Source organism: Pristiophorus japonicus, chromosome 6 (genome assembly GCF_044704955.1).
Source record: "Pristiophorus japonicus isolate sPriJap1 chromosome 6, sPriJap1.hap1, whole genome shotgun sequence".
Lineage (NCBI taxonomy): Eukaryota > Metazoa > Chordata > Chondrichthyes > Pristiophoridae > Pristiophorus > Pristiophorus japonicus.
Window position 1 is genome coordinate 169,408,795 of NC_091982.1, and position 18,988 is coordinate 169,427,782.

The 18,988-nt window shown below is 39.3% G+C and overlaps 1 protein-coding gene across 2 annotated transcripts in view; it reads right to left on the reverse strand.

The window, feature by feature from the left end:
* Positions 1 to 11,463: 11,463 nt before the first annotated feature.
* Positions 11,464 to 18,988, reverse strand: part of stag1a (STAG1 cohesin complex component a) — a 190,770-nt gene continuing 183,245 nt past the window's right edge. For both annotated transcript variants that reach the window (XM_070883373.1, XM_070883374.1), the window contains 5 exons: positions 17,661 to 17,835; positions 17,314 to 17,424; positions 16,012 to 16,132; positions 14,791 to 14,871; positions 11,464 to 13,632 (listed from right to left, as the gene is read on the reverse strand). In XM_070883373.1, the coding sequence (XP_070739474.1) occupies positions 13,609 to 13,632; positions 14,791 to 14,871; positions 16,012 to 16,132; positions 17,314 to 17,424; positions 17,661 to 17,835 (512 nt within the window). In that variant the 3' untranslated portion in view covers positions 11,464 to 13,608. The remainder of the gene's footprint in view (positions 13,633 to 14,790; positions 14,872 to 16,011; positions 16,133 to 17,313; positions 17,425 to 17,660; positions 17,836 to 18,988) is intronic.

Here is an 18,988-nt window from a genome sequence, read left to right on the forward strand (position 1 = left end):
TTTTCCTTGCCTTCATTGATAGAGCTGCATTTCATTGAGAATGTATGGTAAATATCTGCAGTACTAAAAATGTAATTACACCATTGTCAAAGCCATTTTAGTTCATTGATTAACACTTTACTAAAATCTCTATCTAACCACCTCCAGGAATAAATCATGATCAATAGGGGGATAGACAAAATATTACGAGAATGGTGACAAGGAGGAGACGCCAGTAAATTTGACTAAAGTCTTGAATGCAGATATTTAAGCCCCAATTTTAACCTAACCCATCTGACGGGACGTCCGTTTTACACTTCATTGACTTCAGGCGCGGTGTAAAATAGACATCCGACCTAAATCCTGTTCCCGTCACGTGAGTTAGGCTAAATTAGGTAGCAACACACCATACCATTATTCTGAAAGGTCCATTCATCAATTTTGTCACTATTATTATGCAGTTAATGGGAATTTTACTTTTTATTAAACAGTTCAAAATAGCAATGTTCACCTCAAGTGCTTTTATGCCTTTTCAAATCACAGCATTCGCTTTCAATTTGTCCGATTATACTTAAAACTGCCAGTAGCTCCAGAAAAATAACTGTCTCCCTGGCCCAGACAGTTTCAGGTCAGTATGATGCTACAAAAAAAACCCCGTACTAACATTGTAGTATTAAATAAGCACAGATAACTGGAGCAGCTGACAGTAGCCCCAAGCTGTAAAACTAAAATTTTAATTGAAAACAGATTAAACATTAATTCTTTTAATCTTAATACTACATTTTCAAGTTTCGTTTATCTTTTCTGTACCAAGCAGTCAGCCTTGGCTCAGTGGCAGCATTCTCATTTCATGGGTTGTAGGTTGAAATCCCAGTTCAGAGACATTGGTGCATAAGCCAGGCTGACACTTCAGGGAAGTGCTTTACAGGTGCCCTATTTAGGATGAAACATTGAACCAAGGCTCTTTTTGCCCTCTAATGTAAAAGATCCCCATGCCACTATTCAAAGAGCAGTGGAGTTCTCCTGGCCGATATTTATCCCTCAACCAACATCACAAACAGATTAACTGATTGTTATCTTATTTCTGTGTGCAAATTGGCTGCGTGTTTCCCCTACATTGCAACAATGATACTTCAAAAGTGTAAGCACTTTGGGACATCCTGAGTTCTCGAAAGGCGCTACAATGAAAGTTATTCCTCTGTTCTGCAGTCCATTGTGGAGGTGAAAGGAATTTCAGGGGCTCTACATATTGACCTACAAACTGCTGACCATTCTGTATATTGGTTCCTCAATGAGACAGCCTGGTGAATACAGAGAGCCTCAATAGAGCATTTTCCTATTAGATGCCAATAATTAGACCTGGAGAATGAAAATTAACTCAGGAAATTAATAAAAGTTTTAAATTATATCTCTCACACCTGCACTGAGGGATGAAAGTAGCAAATTTAGAACCGAATACACTTCCAAATGCTGTCTCTATTCCCCCTCCAAAACCTATTATCGCCTTCTAAGGGAGTTGGTCTGGGAGCACCCATCAAGGGAAAATTTCCAACATTTTACATTAAAATGGTGCACTGATCAATTTTAGAAAAACTTTTAACCTAAAATACATTAATGGGAAAAATAAGTGACAATTAGGGGTTATCAATATTCAATAGGTCTAATACATCACTTTCCCAAAAGCTACTTAACATAACCATTCTCTCTGCCCCTTCTCGGAGAATTTCAACTCATCACGACAATTTTGGACAAGCAACCTGACAGCACAGAAGTAGTCATGGGAAGGTAAGAGGATCTGGAAATGGTCAGAGATAGCCTCAGTGATCGAGACCTCAACAGCGTGAGCCACGAAAGGTTCGAGCTCAAGGATGTGACTGAATTTGCGTAGGAGGGTTTACGTGAAGGTAAGAGTAGAGAGCAGAAATGTCCTCAGGGCAGATGAGGGGGATAAAAGGAGTTGATTAAGTGTAGGTTGAAATCACAGGATAAGAAGTCAATTGGTGCAGAGATTTAAGGGAAGACACAAGGACATCTCAGTTAGGATACCGATAGATTCAGATAATAATCTCAGCCTGTTGGTGGTCACTGGAAGTTGTTCATAAACCATTTGATTTGAGTAGTGTGGTATGGTGACTGATGTTCAGTCATTATGGCCATGTTATGCTGCAAGTACTCAACAAAATATTAAATATGTATAGTCAGAGTATGGGGTCCCAGTCTTGTCACATTAAGTAGGCAACATTAGAGAAAAAGATTAGTAAAGGCAAACGTAGGTCCCTTGCAGTCGGATTCAAGTGAATTTATAATGGGGAACAAAGAAATGGCAGACTAATTGAACCAATACTTCGGTTCTGTCTTCACAAAGGAAGATACAAATAACCTTCCGAATGTACTAGGGGACAGTGGGTCGAGTAAGAATGAGGAACTGAAAGATATCCTTATTAGGCGGGAAATTGATGGGATTAAAGAACGATAAATCCCTGGGTCCTGATAGTCTGCATCCCAGAGTACTTAAGGAAGTGGCCCTAAAAATAGTGGATGCATTGGTGATCATTTTCCAACAATCTATCAACTCTGGATCAATTCCTATGGACTAGAGGGTAGCTAATGTAACGCCACTTTTTTAAAAAAGGAGGGAGAAAAAAAGCGGGTAATTATAGGCCGGTTAGCCTGACATCAGTAGTGGGGAAAATGTTGGAATCAATCATTAAGGATGAAATAGCAGCCCATTTGGAAAGCAGTGACAGGATCAGACCGAGTCAGCATGGATTTATGAAAGGGAAATCATGCTTGACGAATCTTCTGAAATTTTTTGAGGATGTAACTAGTAGAGTGGACAAGGGAGAACCAGTGGATGTGGTGTATTTGGACTTTCAAAAGGCTTTTGACAAGGTCCTGCACAAGAGATTGGTGGTAATGTACTGACGTGGATAGAGAACTGGTTAGCAGACAGGAAGCAGAGAATCGGGATAAACGGGTCCTTTTCAGAATGGCAGGCAGTTACTAGTGGGGTGCCGCAGGGCTCAGTGCTGGGACCCCAGCTCTTTATTCCTTCATCCAAATCGTTAATGTATATTGTAGAGTGTAATATCTCCAAGTTTGCGGATGACACTAAATTGGGTGGCGGTGTGAGCTGTGAGAAGGACGCTAAGAGGCTGCAGGGTGACTTGGACAGATTAGGTGAGTGGGCAAATAACAGATGCAGTATAATGTGGATAAATGTGAGGTTATCTGTTTTGGGGGCAAAAACACGAAGGAAGAATATTATCTGAATGGCGGCAGACAAGAAAAACGGGAGGTGCAACGAGACCTGGGTGTCACGGTTCATCAGTCACTGAAAGTGGGCACGCAGGTACAGCAGGCAGTAAAGAAGGCAAATGGTATGTTGGCCTTCATAGCTAGGGGATTTGAATATAGGAGCAGGGCCTTACTGCAGTTGTACAGGGCCTTAGTGAGGCCTCACCTGGAATAGTGTGTTCAGTTTTGGTCTCCTAGTCTTAGGAAGGACGTTCTTGCTATTGAGGGAGTACAGCGAAGGTTCACCAGACTGATTCCAGGGATGGCTGGGCTGTCATATGAGGAGAGACTGGATCAACTGGGCCTTTATTCACTGGCGTTTAAAAGGATGAGAGGGGATCTCATAGAAACATATAAGATTCTGACGGGACTGGACAGGTTAGATGCGGGAAGAATGTTCTCGATGTTGGGGAAGTCCAGAACCAGGGGACATAGTCTTAGGATAAGGGGTAGGCCATTTAGGACTGAGATGAGGAGAAGCTTCTTCACTCAGAAAGTTGTTGACCTGTGGAATTCCCTGCCGCAGAGAGTTGTTGATGCCAGTTCATTGGATATATTCAAGAGGGAGTTAGATATGGCCTTTACGGTTAAGGGGATCAAGGGGTATGGAGAGAAAGCAGGAAAGGGGTACTGAAGGAATGATCAGCCATGATCTTATTGAATGGTGGTGCAGGCTCGAAGGGCCGAATGGCCTACTCCTGCACCTATTTTCTAGGTTTCTGTGATTTTTCTTCCAGTCAACGATTATAAAAACAATATTAAAGTCAGAAACATCCCTCAGGTTCACCAAATGTAATTAACTGCTGTCTCCCATATAAATGCATAATAAAAATAGCCAGTTGGTCTTGAAAAGTGCTGATTTGAGTTAAAGACCGCATTATCTTTGAGCACTCACAATATTATTCACATTGGGGGTGGCAACCTTTCAAAGTCGAAGAGTCAGAAAAATAAATTGTATCTAGCAAGGAATAAGCCAGGTCATTTCTGTTCAGGAATGATGCAGCCTATGGCACAAGAAGCACGTCAGCTAACAACACGCCAAGATAAAAATGCCTTGAATTTCCATGGCTGTTAATTTTTTGCACATTTACATCATATTTTTCACCTAATCAGCATTATGGACTGGCCTGGAGTGTGTCTTGACACCCCCAGAATAGATATATAAGCAAACAAAACAGATTTACATAAATGTACAAAATATAGCTATTCCACCTTGGGATATGGAAAACAGTTATGCCTTCTCCACTAAAACTCAGCACTACTGGATCTTAATCATAATGTTGGCTGGCGGTTTCCTGCTCACCTTCCACAGAGCCTCGTGTCCTTTTTCTCTAATGGCTTCAGAAAGACTGCTGAATTGGAGCAAGTCAAACTCAGACACTGTTTTTGAAGTTTCATTCTGACCGGAACAAAGCAATTCAAACATGTATTTCTCATGATTATGTCAGACTGACAAATATCAACAGTGTTAAAAAGCTAAATGGGGCTAAGCTTCCGAGGAACATGTCTCCAAGTTGATAACTCAAGTGCTGAAATGTGACAGCCTGCTTGTAAACAGACAACCAAAAATGCATACAAATGTCACTTAATTAAAAGAGCCAGGATGGACCATCATCCAGCTAACAGCGGCTGCAACAATCAAATTGTCACCCAGTTGTAGCAGCCCCTCTCTGAACTCATGCCTACAATGCCAGATACCAATACCTGTGCCAATAGATATGAGCGGTGCTTCTGAACAGAACACCAATGGTTTTGCACTTAATGGGCATTAGCATATAGGGCCCAAGTTTCCACAGGATAAAAAAACAGGCGCCCCTCCGAGCTGGGCGCCCGTTTTTCGCGCCTAAAACAGCGCCAGAAAAAAAACGCGCTATTCTCGAGCACTTTGCAGCTCCTTGTCTGTTTGGCGCGGTGCCCAGGGGGGCGGAGCCTACACTCGCGACAATTTTGTAAGTGGGAGGGGGCGGGTACTATTTAAATTAGTTTTTTTCCTGCCGGCAACGCTGCGCGTGCGCGTTGGAGCGTTCGCGCACGCGCAGTGTGAAGGAAACATTGGCACTCGGCCATTTTTGTAGTTCTTTGTATCTGTTTAATTTTTGCACATTTTTTAATAAAAGCACATTGCCATCAGCACTGAGGCTACCCTTCTCACTGTCTCCTTCCCCTCCCCACCCTCCACGGCAACAAACGGCGGTTTCCTTCCTCTCCCTTCCCTCCACGGCAACAAACGGCGGTTTCCTCCCCCTCCCTCCCCTCCACGGCAACAAACGGCGGTTTCCTCCCCCTCCCTCCCCTCCACGGCAGCAACAAACCGCTGTCTCCTTCCCCTCCCTCCCCTCCACGGCAACAAACGGCGGTTTCCTCCCCCTCCCTCCCCGGCAACAAACCGCTGTCTCCTTCCCCTCCCTCCCCTCCGCGGCAACAAACGGCGGTTTCCTCCCGCGGGAACGAACGATGGCTGAAGCATTTTCACACAGATAGGAAGATGGTTTATTTAATCTTTTCTTTGCTTATAAATGTTTATTCAGGTTGGATTTATTTGTATATTTGTAGAAGTATAAATAAGGATTGATTGTAGAATTTAATGACTTCCCTTCCCCCCCCTCCCCCACCCCACCTCGTTCTGGACGCCTAATTTGTAACCTGCGCCTGATTTTTTAATGTGTAGAACAAGTTTTTTCAGTTCTACAAAAATCTTCACTTGCTCCATTCTACTTTAGTTTGGAGTACGTTTTCACTGTGGAAACTTTGAAATCAGGCGTCAGTGGCCGGACACGCCCCCTTTTGAAGAAAAAATTCTGTTCCAAAGTAGAACTGTTCTACCTGACTAGAACTGCAGAAAAAAAAATGTGGAGAATTGCGATTTCTAAGATAGTCCGTTCTCCACCAGTTGCTCCTAAAAATCAGCCGCAAATCATGTGGAAACTTGGGCCCATAAAAACCCACATTTTGTTATATTGCAGCAACCTATACACAGATATATCATCTCTGTTCCAGCTAGACGGGATCATTTCTTCAAACTGAATCTGGTTTTAACCCCATATGCTGCTAAATAGAGAGAAGCAAATAATTAAATAGATCAAAAAGAAAAACTTCCAATGATTGAGCAGTTCCACAGCAGCCCTCGGGCCAAATTGAAGTCATGCCACCTGGTGTTTACATTGGAGCCTTTGAGTACTCCCCATAATTCACATCACTAGAATGTACTAGCAGAGAGAGACTGTACATAGTGTCTAAACCAGAAGAAAAATGGACTTAAAGGTTCTATTTAAATCACCTGCATGGACAGCCTTTGCAGGGGCCTGGGACTCACCTTGAAGTCAGTTATTTTTCTGTTTTTAATCTTTCTATTCGATCAGTTCTGCATTTTTAATTAATAAAATTGTCAATAAATATTTGCTTTCCCTCGTTACTTGTCAACATGTTTTTTTAAACTGTGTGTGTCTCTTACTCATTAGTTGGCTCGTTGGTGGACCAAACGCTAACTGCTACCTGCACACTGGACACCATTTCCCGCTGCTCTCTCCATGCCACTTTTTCCCAGCCACTGCCGTCAGTTCTTCGTCCAGTCAAACCACAGGTCACATTAACCCATTCAACTAATTAGGCAATTTGAATACAAAGGGAAAAAACCTCAGAAATGCAGCAACCACACGCTGCTTGTGGGTTGGCCACTCCTGGTTTAGAAAAGCTCTATGAATTGTCACGAGTTTCAATCACTTTCAATTATGCAACAGACATGTTTGAGGTCAGGAGATTTTTTTTTAGCACTTATCTTTCTCATTTCCATGGGCAATGCACTGCTGCACAATATTTCCAAGTTACTTCTCTGGATGACGTCAGGCTCAATGCTTCATTATTTCTTTCTCCAATAAATCAACTGAAATAGAAAAAAACCAGTAAAGTTAATACATTATCTTAATTTAACTTGGTAGGAATACATGAGGAGACTCCCATAAAGTGGAATTTGATTTTATTAAGAGTTGAGCTGAGTTTGAATGTCAGAAAGAAAAAGACTTGCATTTATATAGTGCCTTTCATGACCACCGGATTTCCCAAAGCACGTTACAGCCAATGAAGTACTTTTTGAAGTGTAGTCACTGTTGTAATGTAGGCAACATGGCAGTCAATTTGCACTCAGCAAGCTCCCACGAACAGTAATGTGATAATGACCAGATGTTTTTTTTTAAAGTGATGTTGATTGAGGGATAAATATTGGCCAAGACACCGGGGAGAATACCCCTGCTCTTCTTCGAATAGTGCCATGGGATTTTTACATTCACCCGAGAGGGCAGCAAGGGCCTTGGTTTAACATCTCATCTGAAAGTCGGCACCTCTGACAGTGCAGCATTCCCTCTGTACTGCACTGGAGTGTCAGCCTAGATTTTTTTGTGCTCAATTCTCTGGAGCAGGACTTGAACCCACAACCTTGACTAAGAGGTGAGGGTGCTACCCACTGAGCCATAGCTGACAACACCGACATTCTTTTCAGAGCAATGGTCAGAGGGTTTACTGAGGCAGTTATTGAGAGGAATTGGAACATACAGTTCAATTACACAGTTGGGCAAGATCTGATAGTACCTGTGAAACCACTTCTCAGCAAGAATCCCCATCGTCTTCAATGTAGGATGTATCCTGTGACCTTCAGCTTTACTGCCCGACTGTTGGCATGTTATTGAGCTACCTTATTTTCACTTGTGGCATTTATTCAGTTGTTTTCCTTGGTGTGAAATATGAAGCTGGGAAGTTGGGGGCAGGGAGGAATTGTGAAAATTTTATAAAATATATTAACAGATTTAAGCAGAGATTTAAGAACAGTCTTACAACCATGTAATATTTCTGTATGCTAACAGTAACAGCAACCGATAGTCTGTGCCTCACTATAGAAAGGATATTATTAATGAAGAAAGTACGGTGAAGAATCACTAAATTGATACCAAGAATATTTTAAAACAGAGAATTAATAGACCATGAAATTTCTTGCCACAAGTGGCTACTGAGGCAGAGACAATACATAATTTAAATGGGAATTAAAGAAATATTTGGGAAGTAGATAAAAGGATACAGGGGAAGGACAGAGAAATAATATTTCATTAGGCAGCTGCAGTGATGAGCTAGTACCAGCACAGGTACAATGGGCCGAATGGCTTCTCTCAGTGCTATAAGTTTTACAGTTCGATTCCAGGGGAGACACAGTACATTTACTCAACAAATTCATTCATTTATTTTTAATAAATATCTGCTATAACTGTTAAGTGAAGTTAATCCACACTGATAGCAGCATTGAAAAACTTGCTTGACATAACAGGAATACTGCCATCTTTCCGGCCTTTGTACTGTTCCTTCTGAGCACTCATTCCTAGTTGGCCTATTACAAAGTTAAAGAAAACTTCATTACAATTCAGTTTGTCTTTTCCGACTCTAACCCCTGACTGCTTTCACTTTCTTTCCCACATCGTAAGGATTTACAGCTGCATAATGCACACTGCTTCAAAACTCCACAGCTACTGGCTCCCAGGAGGTACAAAGCATATCCAAACTGAACCATGCTATTTTTCCTGAGTAACTTTAGATATGTAAAAGATGTCATAGCTTAATAACACACAAATCATTTTCAGGTAAATCTGAGAGTCACTTACCTGCCACATCTGAGAGTTGTATCCATATGATAGGTTGTGTAATTCTGCAATTAAAAACCTGCTTATTTTGGAAATATTTTACTAAAGATTTTAGAAATAAAAGAGTAATTGAAGTCAAATGTTGGTTGCCAGAATAAAAAATGAAATTTCATTCCAAAGTTTACTAGTGATATCAGTCACCTTGATCTCCTGGAGTGGACATGACTGTCTTAAGGGGTTGGAGAGGAATTTCCTGACTCTCTTCCTAAATTGCCCTAAGATTTTTCCGCTGTTATTTTTTGTTTACCTCTCCCAAAAGATGATGACTGTGGATTGGGGGAATGCGCTGGTGGTGTAAGTTGCATCATATTGGGTTGGGATGGACCAGCTGGTCTTTTTCTGTCCTTTTACATATTTTTGTATTAAAGGCCAGCCCATATAAATGGCATGAATCAGGTTAAATTAGGCAGTGATTTTTTATTTAAAAAATATAGTCATATCTTCTGTAGATTTGGCAAAATTGAACTTAAGTTTAAATTCAGTTCTGACACAAAGTTATTGAAAGATTTACTTGATATTAACTGAAGTACTTTAATATCTATTATCAATTTGCCCAAATAACATGTAATAGGGATTTCCAAATTAAGCAATCTGTAGGTTTAAAGTGACTGGAATATTTAACAGCTGCATCAAAACAACTTGCATTTATATAGCGCCTTTAATGTAGATAAACATTCCAAGGGACTTTACAGGAGCAATTATCAGACAAAAAAGTGACACCAAGCCACATAAGGAGATATTAGCACAAATGACCAAAAGCTTGGTCAGAGATAGATTTTAAGGAGCGACTTAAAGGATAGAGAGGCAGAGGTTTAGGGAGGGAATTCCAGAGCTTAGGGCCATTGGCAGCCAATGCCAATTGTGGTGCAATTACAATCGGGGATGCTCAAGAGGCCAGATTTGGACGAGCGCAGAGATCTCAAAGGCTTATAGGGCTGGAGAAGGTTAGAGATAGGGAGGAGGATTTGAAAACAAGAATGTGAATTTTAAAATCAAGGCGTTGCTGAACCTGGAGCCAGCAAGCACAGGGGTTTTGATACAGGCAGCAGAGATTTGGAAGTTCGATACAGGCAGCAGAGATTTGGAAGTGCTCAAGTTTATGTAGGATGGAAGATGGGAGGCCAGCCAGGAGAACATTGAAACAGTCAATTCTAGAGGTAACAAAGACATGGATGAGGGTTTCAGCAGATGAGCCAAGACAGGGGCGGAGTTGGGCAATATTAGAGGTGGAAGTAGGCGGACTTGGTGAAGGGGTGGATATGTCGTTGGAAGCTCTTCTCTGTCAGCTAAGTCACTAAGGTTGAGAGTGGTCTGGTTCAGCCTTAAATAGTTGCCAGGGAGAGGGATGGAGTCGCTGGCCAATTTGTGGCAGGGACCGAAGACAATGAAGCTAAAATTCTGGCCTTACTGGGTCTGTACAAAGTCCTTCAAACTCTTACGCCTGGTGAAAGCAGGCGAATAGCCTACTTATACCGGCGTAAGTTTTAAAATATAAAAATTAAATTTAAAAACACATTTGTTTAAAAACCCTGTCCATTAAAAAAATTCCATTTTTTTCTCTAAAACATTTAATTAACTTTAATTTCAATTAATTTTAAATATGTGAGGGTTTTTATATATTTATGATGTTGTGTTTCTTGTCTTAGAGGTTTATTCTCATTGATAATAATGGGAACTCGTAAAAATGGAGTTTCCATTATTATCAATGAGAATGCTGCAGAGTGATTGGTGGTCCAGGCCCACTTGACACGAGCTTTTTCGTGCGTACAGGGAAGTCATCTCCCTGTATGCTACGCATCGAAATAGGGCGTCCGACCGGAATCGAAGGCGCCTCCGGGATCACCAGGCACTTTCGCAAAAAATGTTCAGGTTGAAGGCGTTCGTCCGAAGGAAGCCTCCGACCGGAATTTTAGCCCCAATGGCTTCAGTCTTCCCAATAGTCAAAGGAAATTGCTGCTTGTCCAGTACTGGATGTCAGACAAGCATGACAAATTAGAGACAGTGGAAGATCAAGAGAAGTGATGGTGAGGTAGAGCTGGGCGTCATCAGCACACATGTGGCAACAGACGTCGTGTTTATGGATGATGTCGTGAGGGGAAGCATGTAGATGAGAAATAAGAGGGGGCTAAGGTCTCCAGAAGTAATGGTGTGGGAGGTAATGGTGTGGGAGGTAATAGTGTGTTCCTCCTTATGTCTGGTGTAATGAAAACTACTTTAAAAAAGGAAGCTGCATTGCCAATGATCATTCACCCATTAACAACACATTGTAGCGCTAAGACTCAGATTTTTAAAAAAAGGATGGATCTTCTTGCGGGATATTCTCCAATCCACTGTTATGAAAAATTGGGGGATCCATTTATATTGTACTTAAAAGAAGCTCGGGCCTTCACTAACTGAGGTTCAAAAAGGTGAATCAAATTATCGGTTTAAAGAACCCATTATTAGCAGTCGGGAATCAATCTATATAAAGATATTTCAGTTTTAAAGAACATAGAAGGTTTGCAACCAATTCTTTCAAACAGTTTATTAAAGGAAAGGTGAAGCATCAGCTTTAAAATGTACAAAAAGAAATTTTATACTGAAAATGTACAATTTACAGTATTACTAGTAAAACCGATCAAGGTAACACTCAAAATATAAAACTTATTAACTTCAAACTCAATTTCAAGCCCAGCGTGGAGGTACCCAGACATGAAACCATCGTTTCACATTCTGCTACAATACTGCCGAAGAATTCAGATTGAAATAGTAGACTGCACAGCGTAAGATGATGCAGAGATGGTTCGAACCATGCAGTACCTATCGTCGCGCCACTCAGTCCACAGAACGATTTTCAGATCATTGACAATTTAGTCTGAAAATTGTACAAAACTAACCAATATCGCATATTTTCACAACTGCTTACTCGCACTACCAAAAAGTCAAGACCTTTAAAATCAGATTTTCCGTTCATCTAAGTTACTTATTGGTAGATTAGTAAATGACTCGTATGACCGTAGAACTTAAAATCTAAAGTTATTACTACTTTCAAAATGTGAGCAAAAGTTAAAATTTATAATGCAATATTATTTCCATTTACTACAGTAGCTTTCAAATATTTTCTGCGAACAATTTCACGCAACATTTTTTGATTAGTTTTTGTTTTGTGAAATTTCAGGTGTCAAATTGTCAATTTTTACATTGGAAACTGTCCGTTGAACAGCTAAATTAAGATGGTTAAAATGTTAAAATTGTAGTTTATGAAATTAATGTTTCTGATATTATCTTAAATATATGATTAGATGGAAAAAAATGGCATTAAAAGAACATTTCAGTTCTGCAGGTAACTAATCAGAAGCAAGACAGATGGAACACACATTCTAGCACTGGGCTAATCCTCCAATTAGTCAATTACTGAACTCTGTTTTGTATAAAATTAACATTATCTGTAAAAGTACATTTAGACAATTGTGAAAGTCAAAAGTGGGCATTCCTTACTACTGTATACAGTAAATCTGGAATCAAGGGCAACTGCGCACCAAAATTTAACTATGAAATGTGCTCTCGACCTAATTTTTACACTTCTGGGAGTGTACAGCATTGATTTATACAACTTATTTTCAATAAAATGCACTGTATTGTGAAGTGTCGTCTAAAAACGAACACCTCTCAACCAACTGAATTTTAGAAAGCTTCTAAATTTCACCTGTTGGGTTCTGAGCATTAAAACTAAAAGCAAAATGCACAGGACTATGATAAGAGTGTACATCTCAACTCTCTGCTGAAGTCAAACTTAAAGCAGCTAACGAGTAGTCTTCACAGTAAATAAGGCAGCTTTTATTATGAAAGGAAGTAGCTTGCTGTAGATGTACGTATAAGACCTTAGTAATAAAAAGGAAACCTCTGGATCACTGTTACCTGTGATTTGCGGCAGCAATATTTCACATTTCTAAAAAGCCCCCGCAGAACCTACTACCCATTTATACATGTACTGTATATAAGTTTTTGCAATTGATTTCCAGTTACCCACCCCACCCCCTCAATAAAATAAATGCGTACCACAAAGAAACCAAACTCCAGTGTGAGAAAATTGCCTTGCTCCTAACCTAGTTTTTCAGCATCGCTGCCTTCTGAAAAATTTATAAGCTTGAATTAAAAAACATAACATAAACTGCTGATCTCAAAAGTTCTTCTTTATATTAAACTGTACAGCAGAAAAAAATTACAAAAACTCATAGGGAACTAATCTGTACTTTTGGTGTCATCTGCTGTGTGTGCCACCCTATCTTTTTAAATATGCCTTCATGATTTTAATACAATTTATTCCTGGTTGATATATATAATATTTTTTAAAATCCTACTGTTTGCACTCCTCAGCAGTGGTACAGTCTGTGAGTCAGATCAATTTTAGGGGCGGGGGTAATTCTTCCCAAGAAGATGCCACGTTTTTCGGTCCATAAGAATAATCTGTCTCAGTAACAGACATTATAGTGCTTCCTCCTTCAGGCTTCCCCATTTATCATAATCAAATCTTCATCAAGTTTATCCTTTGATAAAAAATAAATCAGATCTTGAATATGTAAAATTTAATTTAAAAGTTGCTGTCACAGTATTTAGATCTTGGATTCTCTTTAGACGATGGAGTTGTTAAAAATATAAAACTTCCAGCAGTCTCTCAGAACATAGGCATTCCAAAGCCCTAAAGGAAAAAAAATAAAAAAAAATCCATCTTCAGACTTGTGGGAGGAAATATATCTAAGCAGTACAGAACATTTCACAAACATATCAATTCAAAACATTTGATGTGATAATCCATGTACAAGTGAAGTATGTAGTACAAAAACTAAATTTACAAATGCACTTATAAATTTACAACATTTAATACAGGACAGATAATAAACCTCCAATGCAGGATAACTAACTGTACCCCCATTGCTGGTTAATAATGAAGTGTTAATCTTGAGCACATCAATTTAACATGTTAGCGTTTCAAATGTGATCCATATAATAGCTCCATGTTTAGAAATCTTCACGATACGTAACAAAACAGTACATAAAGATGTTTAAAGTTTATATATAAGAAAGAAGCTCCACAGTTGGACAAAGTACATTTAAGAGTGCACGAGGATTATTTTTTTTTTACAGAATAGACTACCAGAGGAATAAAGAGAGATGGTAAAATTTAAGATTTAAAAAAAAAAAGTACACAGTGAACACAGAAATAATTGTTATTGGTTTACATAACTGGTGTTAAAATCAAGTTTTAAAAGACAGTGAGGAGAGGAAAGAATTCTGACTTGCGTCATACTTAAATAGAATATACAAAACATAATGATTCCAAGATGCTTGGCTCTGGGAAGATGGAATTATGGCACTTCCCACCCCTGGGGAAGGGGAGGGGAAGAGGCACAAATCCAGATTCTCATAGCCCTGTCCCCCAGGATTATTACAATATATACTTAAATGGTGTACAGTATTAGTTAAGAAAACAGTTTCAGTCACTTTAATATATTAACATTGTGACAGGAAATGTTAAAGGAAAATATTACAAAAAGCCTAACTCTTCACTAATTCATTGTTAGACAGCTGCAGCTGTTAAATATTTAATCCTTTGAGGACTGCAATTGCATTTCACCACCAAATCAGAAAAAATTGACCTTTTTAGTTTAGTTGAGAAGTAATGTGAATTAAAAAAATTCCTGAGATTTTTAACCTTTTCCAATTATATTATGTATTCAGAATTTTTTGTAGCTGTTACAAATATTTTGACAGCTACAAGAGCATGAGTACTCAAAAGCTTAATTCATCGCGGTTATTGGAGGATGTATCATAGACTGAAGTATTCCTTGATACACACCGAATCATCTTCCATTATGGCAGTGGAGTCGAAGAAATCTGGTCTGAGTTCAGCTCGTTCACGTCTGTTTCGTGATGGAGGCTGTAAAACAATACACTTAGTTATTGTAATCGCTGCTCAAATACTTCTACTCTCAAAATCTATGAACCCGCTTTGAGATCAAGAACGTAAACACAAGCAGATGCAAATCGCTTCAGTTGTAACAAGAGAACATAAACATTGAGCACATTTGGGAAGAGTAATGGTATAGACACTTCTTAAAGACTGGGGACAATTAACCAATGATAGTCAGATTTCCATCAATATTTAGTTTACTATATCCTGTAGATCAAATTAAATGAGAATAGGAAATTGATGTTCAATTCTGCTGAGTGCATGATCCAGTGTTTGGTTTTGTCACCTTCACCAGCAACAAACTTATTTGTATGCCTGATGTCATCCACATAAATTAGCAGAAAGCAACAAAAGCTTTTTCTGCCATGACAGCTATTCAGCTGTTTAGTCAAACAACATTATTAATATCTTAATTCATTAAAATTGCATAAAATTTGGACAATTCCAATGCTTCACAGGCAAGACTGGTTATGAAGCAAAGCATAGTCCTATCGCCAAGTATGGCTTTTGCTAAAACTGAAGTGTATTTTCACCTCCAAGAATGGCAAGCATATTTATGCAACAATCCCACCATATAAACGATGATAGTTTTGAACTCAATCTCACCACCCTAGTGAATTCCCAGTAATGTTTCCCTCGCTCCCAATATATTCCAGTGAACTCAGTGTGATAGTGTATCACTGCCAACATTAATTAACTGTAAACCTTTCAAAAGTGTCTTAAAGTTGAGCTTCATAGTGATGCAAGTTGAAATTGCTATCTAGTTGATCATAAAAGTTAAGACAATCACTATTAAACAATCAATTAGTATTTTCACAATTTGGCAAAAGGATGTACATTACTTGTATATAGCTGTTACACTTATAAGCAGTTAATATAGATGCTGTGTAAATACAAATCTCCGTAACAAATCAAAACACTGATACTGTGTTATGACGCCATTTTCAATTGTCAAAAGCAAACGATAAGCCACTCCTCATAAATTGACTTAAAGGTTTCTTACATTCCTCACTGAAATCCTCAAATGGGCTATTCCCAATGCGATATTATTCCCCGATTAGATATTTAACGCACACCAATTTACGATGAATATATGTGACCACTGACCAGATCAATAACCATAGTGTCTTCAAATTCTTCATTCATGTCCTCCAACTGACCCCTCGATGACATCATTACATCTTCAAAAATTGGTTCAGCGTCATCCTCCATTAAACTGTGGCTGCGGCTGTAGAGGCAGGCAAAGATGATTAAATAGTTAAGCAAGAGGTTAGAATGGCAGGCTACGTCCAACCGTTCCCTTTTAGATTCAATGGCCGTAACCATTTTAAAAAAGGATTATTATTTTCAGCAAACCCCAAAGCTTGGTGTCATCCTCATGCCCCTAATCCATGAAAGAACCTATAACACAACACATTCCATGAGCCTTGTAACTGATTTTAAATAGCTCTTGAAAGGACTGCTGCACTAATTCCGAAAGTTCCTCTTTTAAATTAACAGGTAGCCTCAGGTCTTGAACCTGTGACTGAAAGTAGTCCACTCCTTATCTTAATATTTGCTTTAATCTTCGAGTGGAATTCCCATAATAGTGGCAAATGTAAAAACAATTAGGAAAAACAAACTTGACTACTGAATTAAAATCTCACATGTCTCAACAACTCAAGGAACACAATTGCACCACTTCAAGATACTGTTACATCTCTCTTTAATGGGGGTCTCCCCATGTGATCCTCTTCAAGAAGAAAGGAAATACTGTATGAATTTCTCAAAGGTCACCTGTAAGCCACGCTGAGTGCGGGGTTCAGAGATTCACAAAGGGTCAGTTCAGTGATACCATTTTGCCACTGTATTATTTATCATTCATGGTTGAAATTACCAGTTCTGCTTATCAAGGAGCCAGAGAACAGATAAAACGCAACAGAGCCAAGCATATTCAAGTGACAGGCATTCAAACACGTCATGACTTTCTAGTCAGGAGTCAGTTTTTCAGCTGTTCTAAAGAGCTGCCATACACATGTATTTCTTACCAAATTCAAACAATTTGCCAGCAGTTTTCTACCAATGATAAATACAGCTTCAATCAGAGACTGATTCTACAGAATACTGTCTAGTTTAATATACCCACTGTGGTAAATATATTGACCATGTTAGAGACTTTGCTGGTGTAAAGGACACCCAACTGTCCCACATAGCTTCAAACTGCAACTTAAAAGGAATCACCTGATTTTACATCACACCAGAATTTCATTAAAATCTTAATTGCAACAGTTCAAATACAAGAAAAATGTATCAATAGTTACTGTCAGATATTACCACAATTCATCTGGCATTGTGGGATCACCATTAACATATACCTGCATACCTCAACATGGCAAGTAAACTTTGCCGAAATACAGTCTATGAACTTACACTGATTGCCTTACACCACCTCTCGCTTTCATGTAGTTCATGGCCACTCTGTCTTTTCGGTGCGCTTCCTCCAGCTTGTGTTGGCCCAACCAAGACATTTGCATTTGAGGGCTAAACAGAAAAGAGCTTTACTTGAAAAAATAAACTGACATTCTGTTCCAAACCCGTCAGATTCTATACCAATACATAATCTCCCAAATCATTTACAGATGGATTGAAAAACAAGAACATTAAGTTATATTCAAATTGTTAAAAGCATGAACTAGAACCACTCAGCATCATTCTTTCCCCTCTAGTGCTCTATATTGCTGATGAACTAGTTTTGGACAAAAGCAAAGTTTACTTACTTTTGCACAAAATCAGATTCAGATCCCCGTTCAGATTCCTGATCTTCTATGTTGTGTTCTGCTGCTTGCCGAGGGTTTTCCCGCATGACTGTGGAAGTTAATTGTGGAGCAAGCAGGACTCCTGGAGTCTGAATGGTGTCATTCCTGTTCAACCATGAACTGTCCACATTCTCTTCTACAAAACCAAGCAAAAGAACATGTTGCCATGAAGAAATAAAGTTAAAGTTTCTGCTGTATTCTGGTCTTGAATAGTCCAATTCTGAATTAATACTGTGGAGGCCAACTTGGAGTGCAAGTTAAACACATTGCCATGGGAACAAATTGTGCATGGGATGATTACAAGAGGCTTTTAGTGAAGTGGTATATTTCAACAGAGATCATTTTTAAGAAAATGTACTAGAAATGTTGTGTATGTAAGAACATGAGAAATAGGAGCAGGAGGAGGCCATTCGGCCTCTTGAGCCTGTTTCGTCATTCAATAATATGGCTGGTCTTCTAACTCAACTGCACTATCACCATAGCCCTCAATTCCCCTAGAGTACAAAAATCTATCGATCTCTATCTTGAATATACTCAATGACTGATCATCCACAGCCCTCTGGGGTAGAGAATTACAAAGATTTACCATCTGCTGAGTGAAGAAATTTCTCATCTCAGTCCTAAATGGCCGCCCTCTTATTCTGAGACTCTGACTCCTGGTTCTCGACTCCCCAGCCAGATGAAACAACCACCCTGCATCTACCCTATCAAGCCCTGTAAGAATTTTGTATGTTTCAATGAGATCACCTCTCATTCTTCTAAACACTAGATAATATAGTGTACAAGGACAAGATTTGTGTACAAGGACACCCAGGTCCCTCTGAACATCAACATTCCCCAATCTCTCACCATTTAAACAATACTCTGCTTTTCTATTTTTCCTACCAAAATGGGTAACTTCACATTTCTCCACATTATATTCCATTTGCTATGTTCTTGCCCACTATCTATATCCCCTTGAAGCCTCTTTGCATCCTCCTCACAACTTGCATCCCCACCTAACTTTGTATCATCAGCAAACTTGGATATATTACATTTGGTCCCCTCATCCAAATCATTGATATAGATTATGAACAGCTAGGGCCCAAGCACCAAACCTTGCGGTGCCCCACTAGTTACAACCTGCCAACCCGAAAATGATCCAGTTATTCCTACTCTGTTTTCTGTCCATTAACCAATCCTCAATCCATGCTCATATATTACCCCCAATCCCATGAACCCTAATGTTGTTTAATAACCTCGTGTGGTAACTTATCGAATGCCTTCTGAAAATCCAAATACACCACATC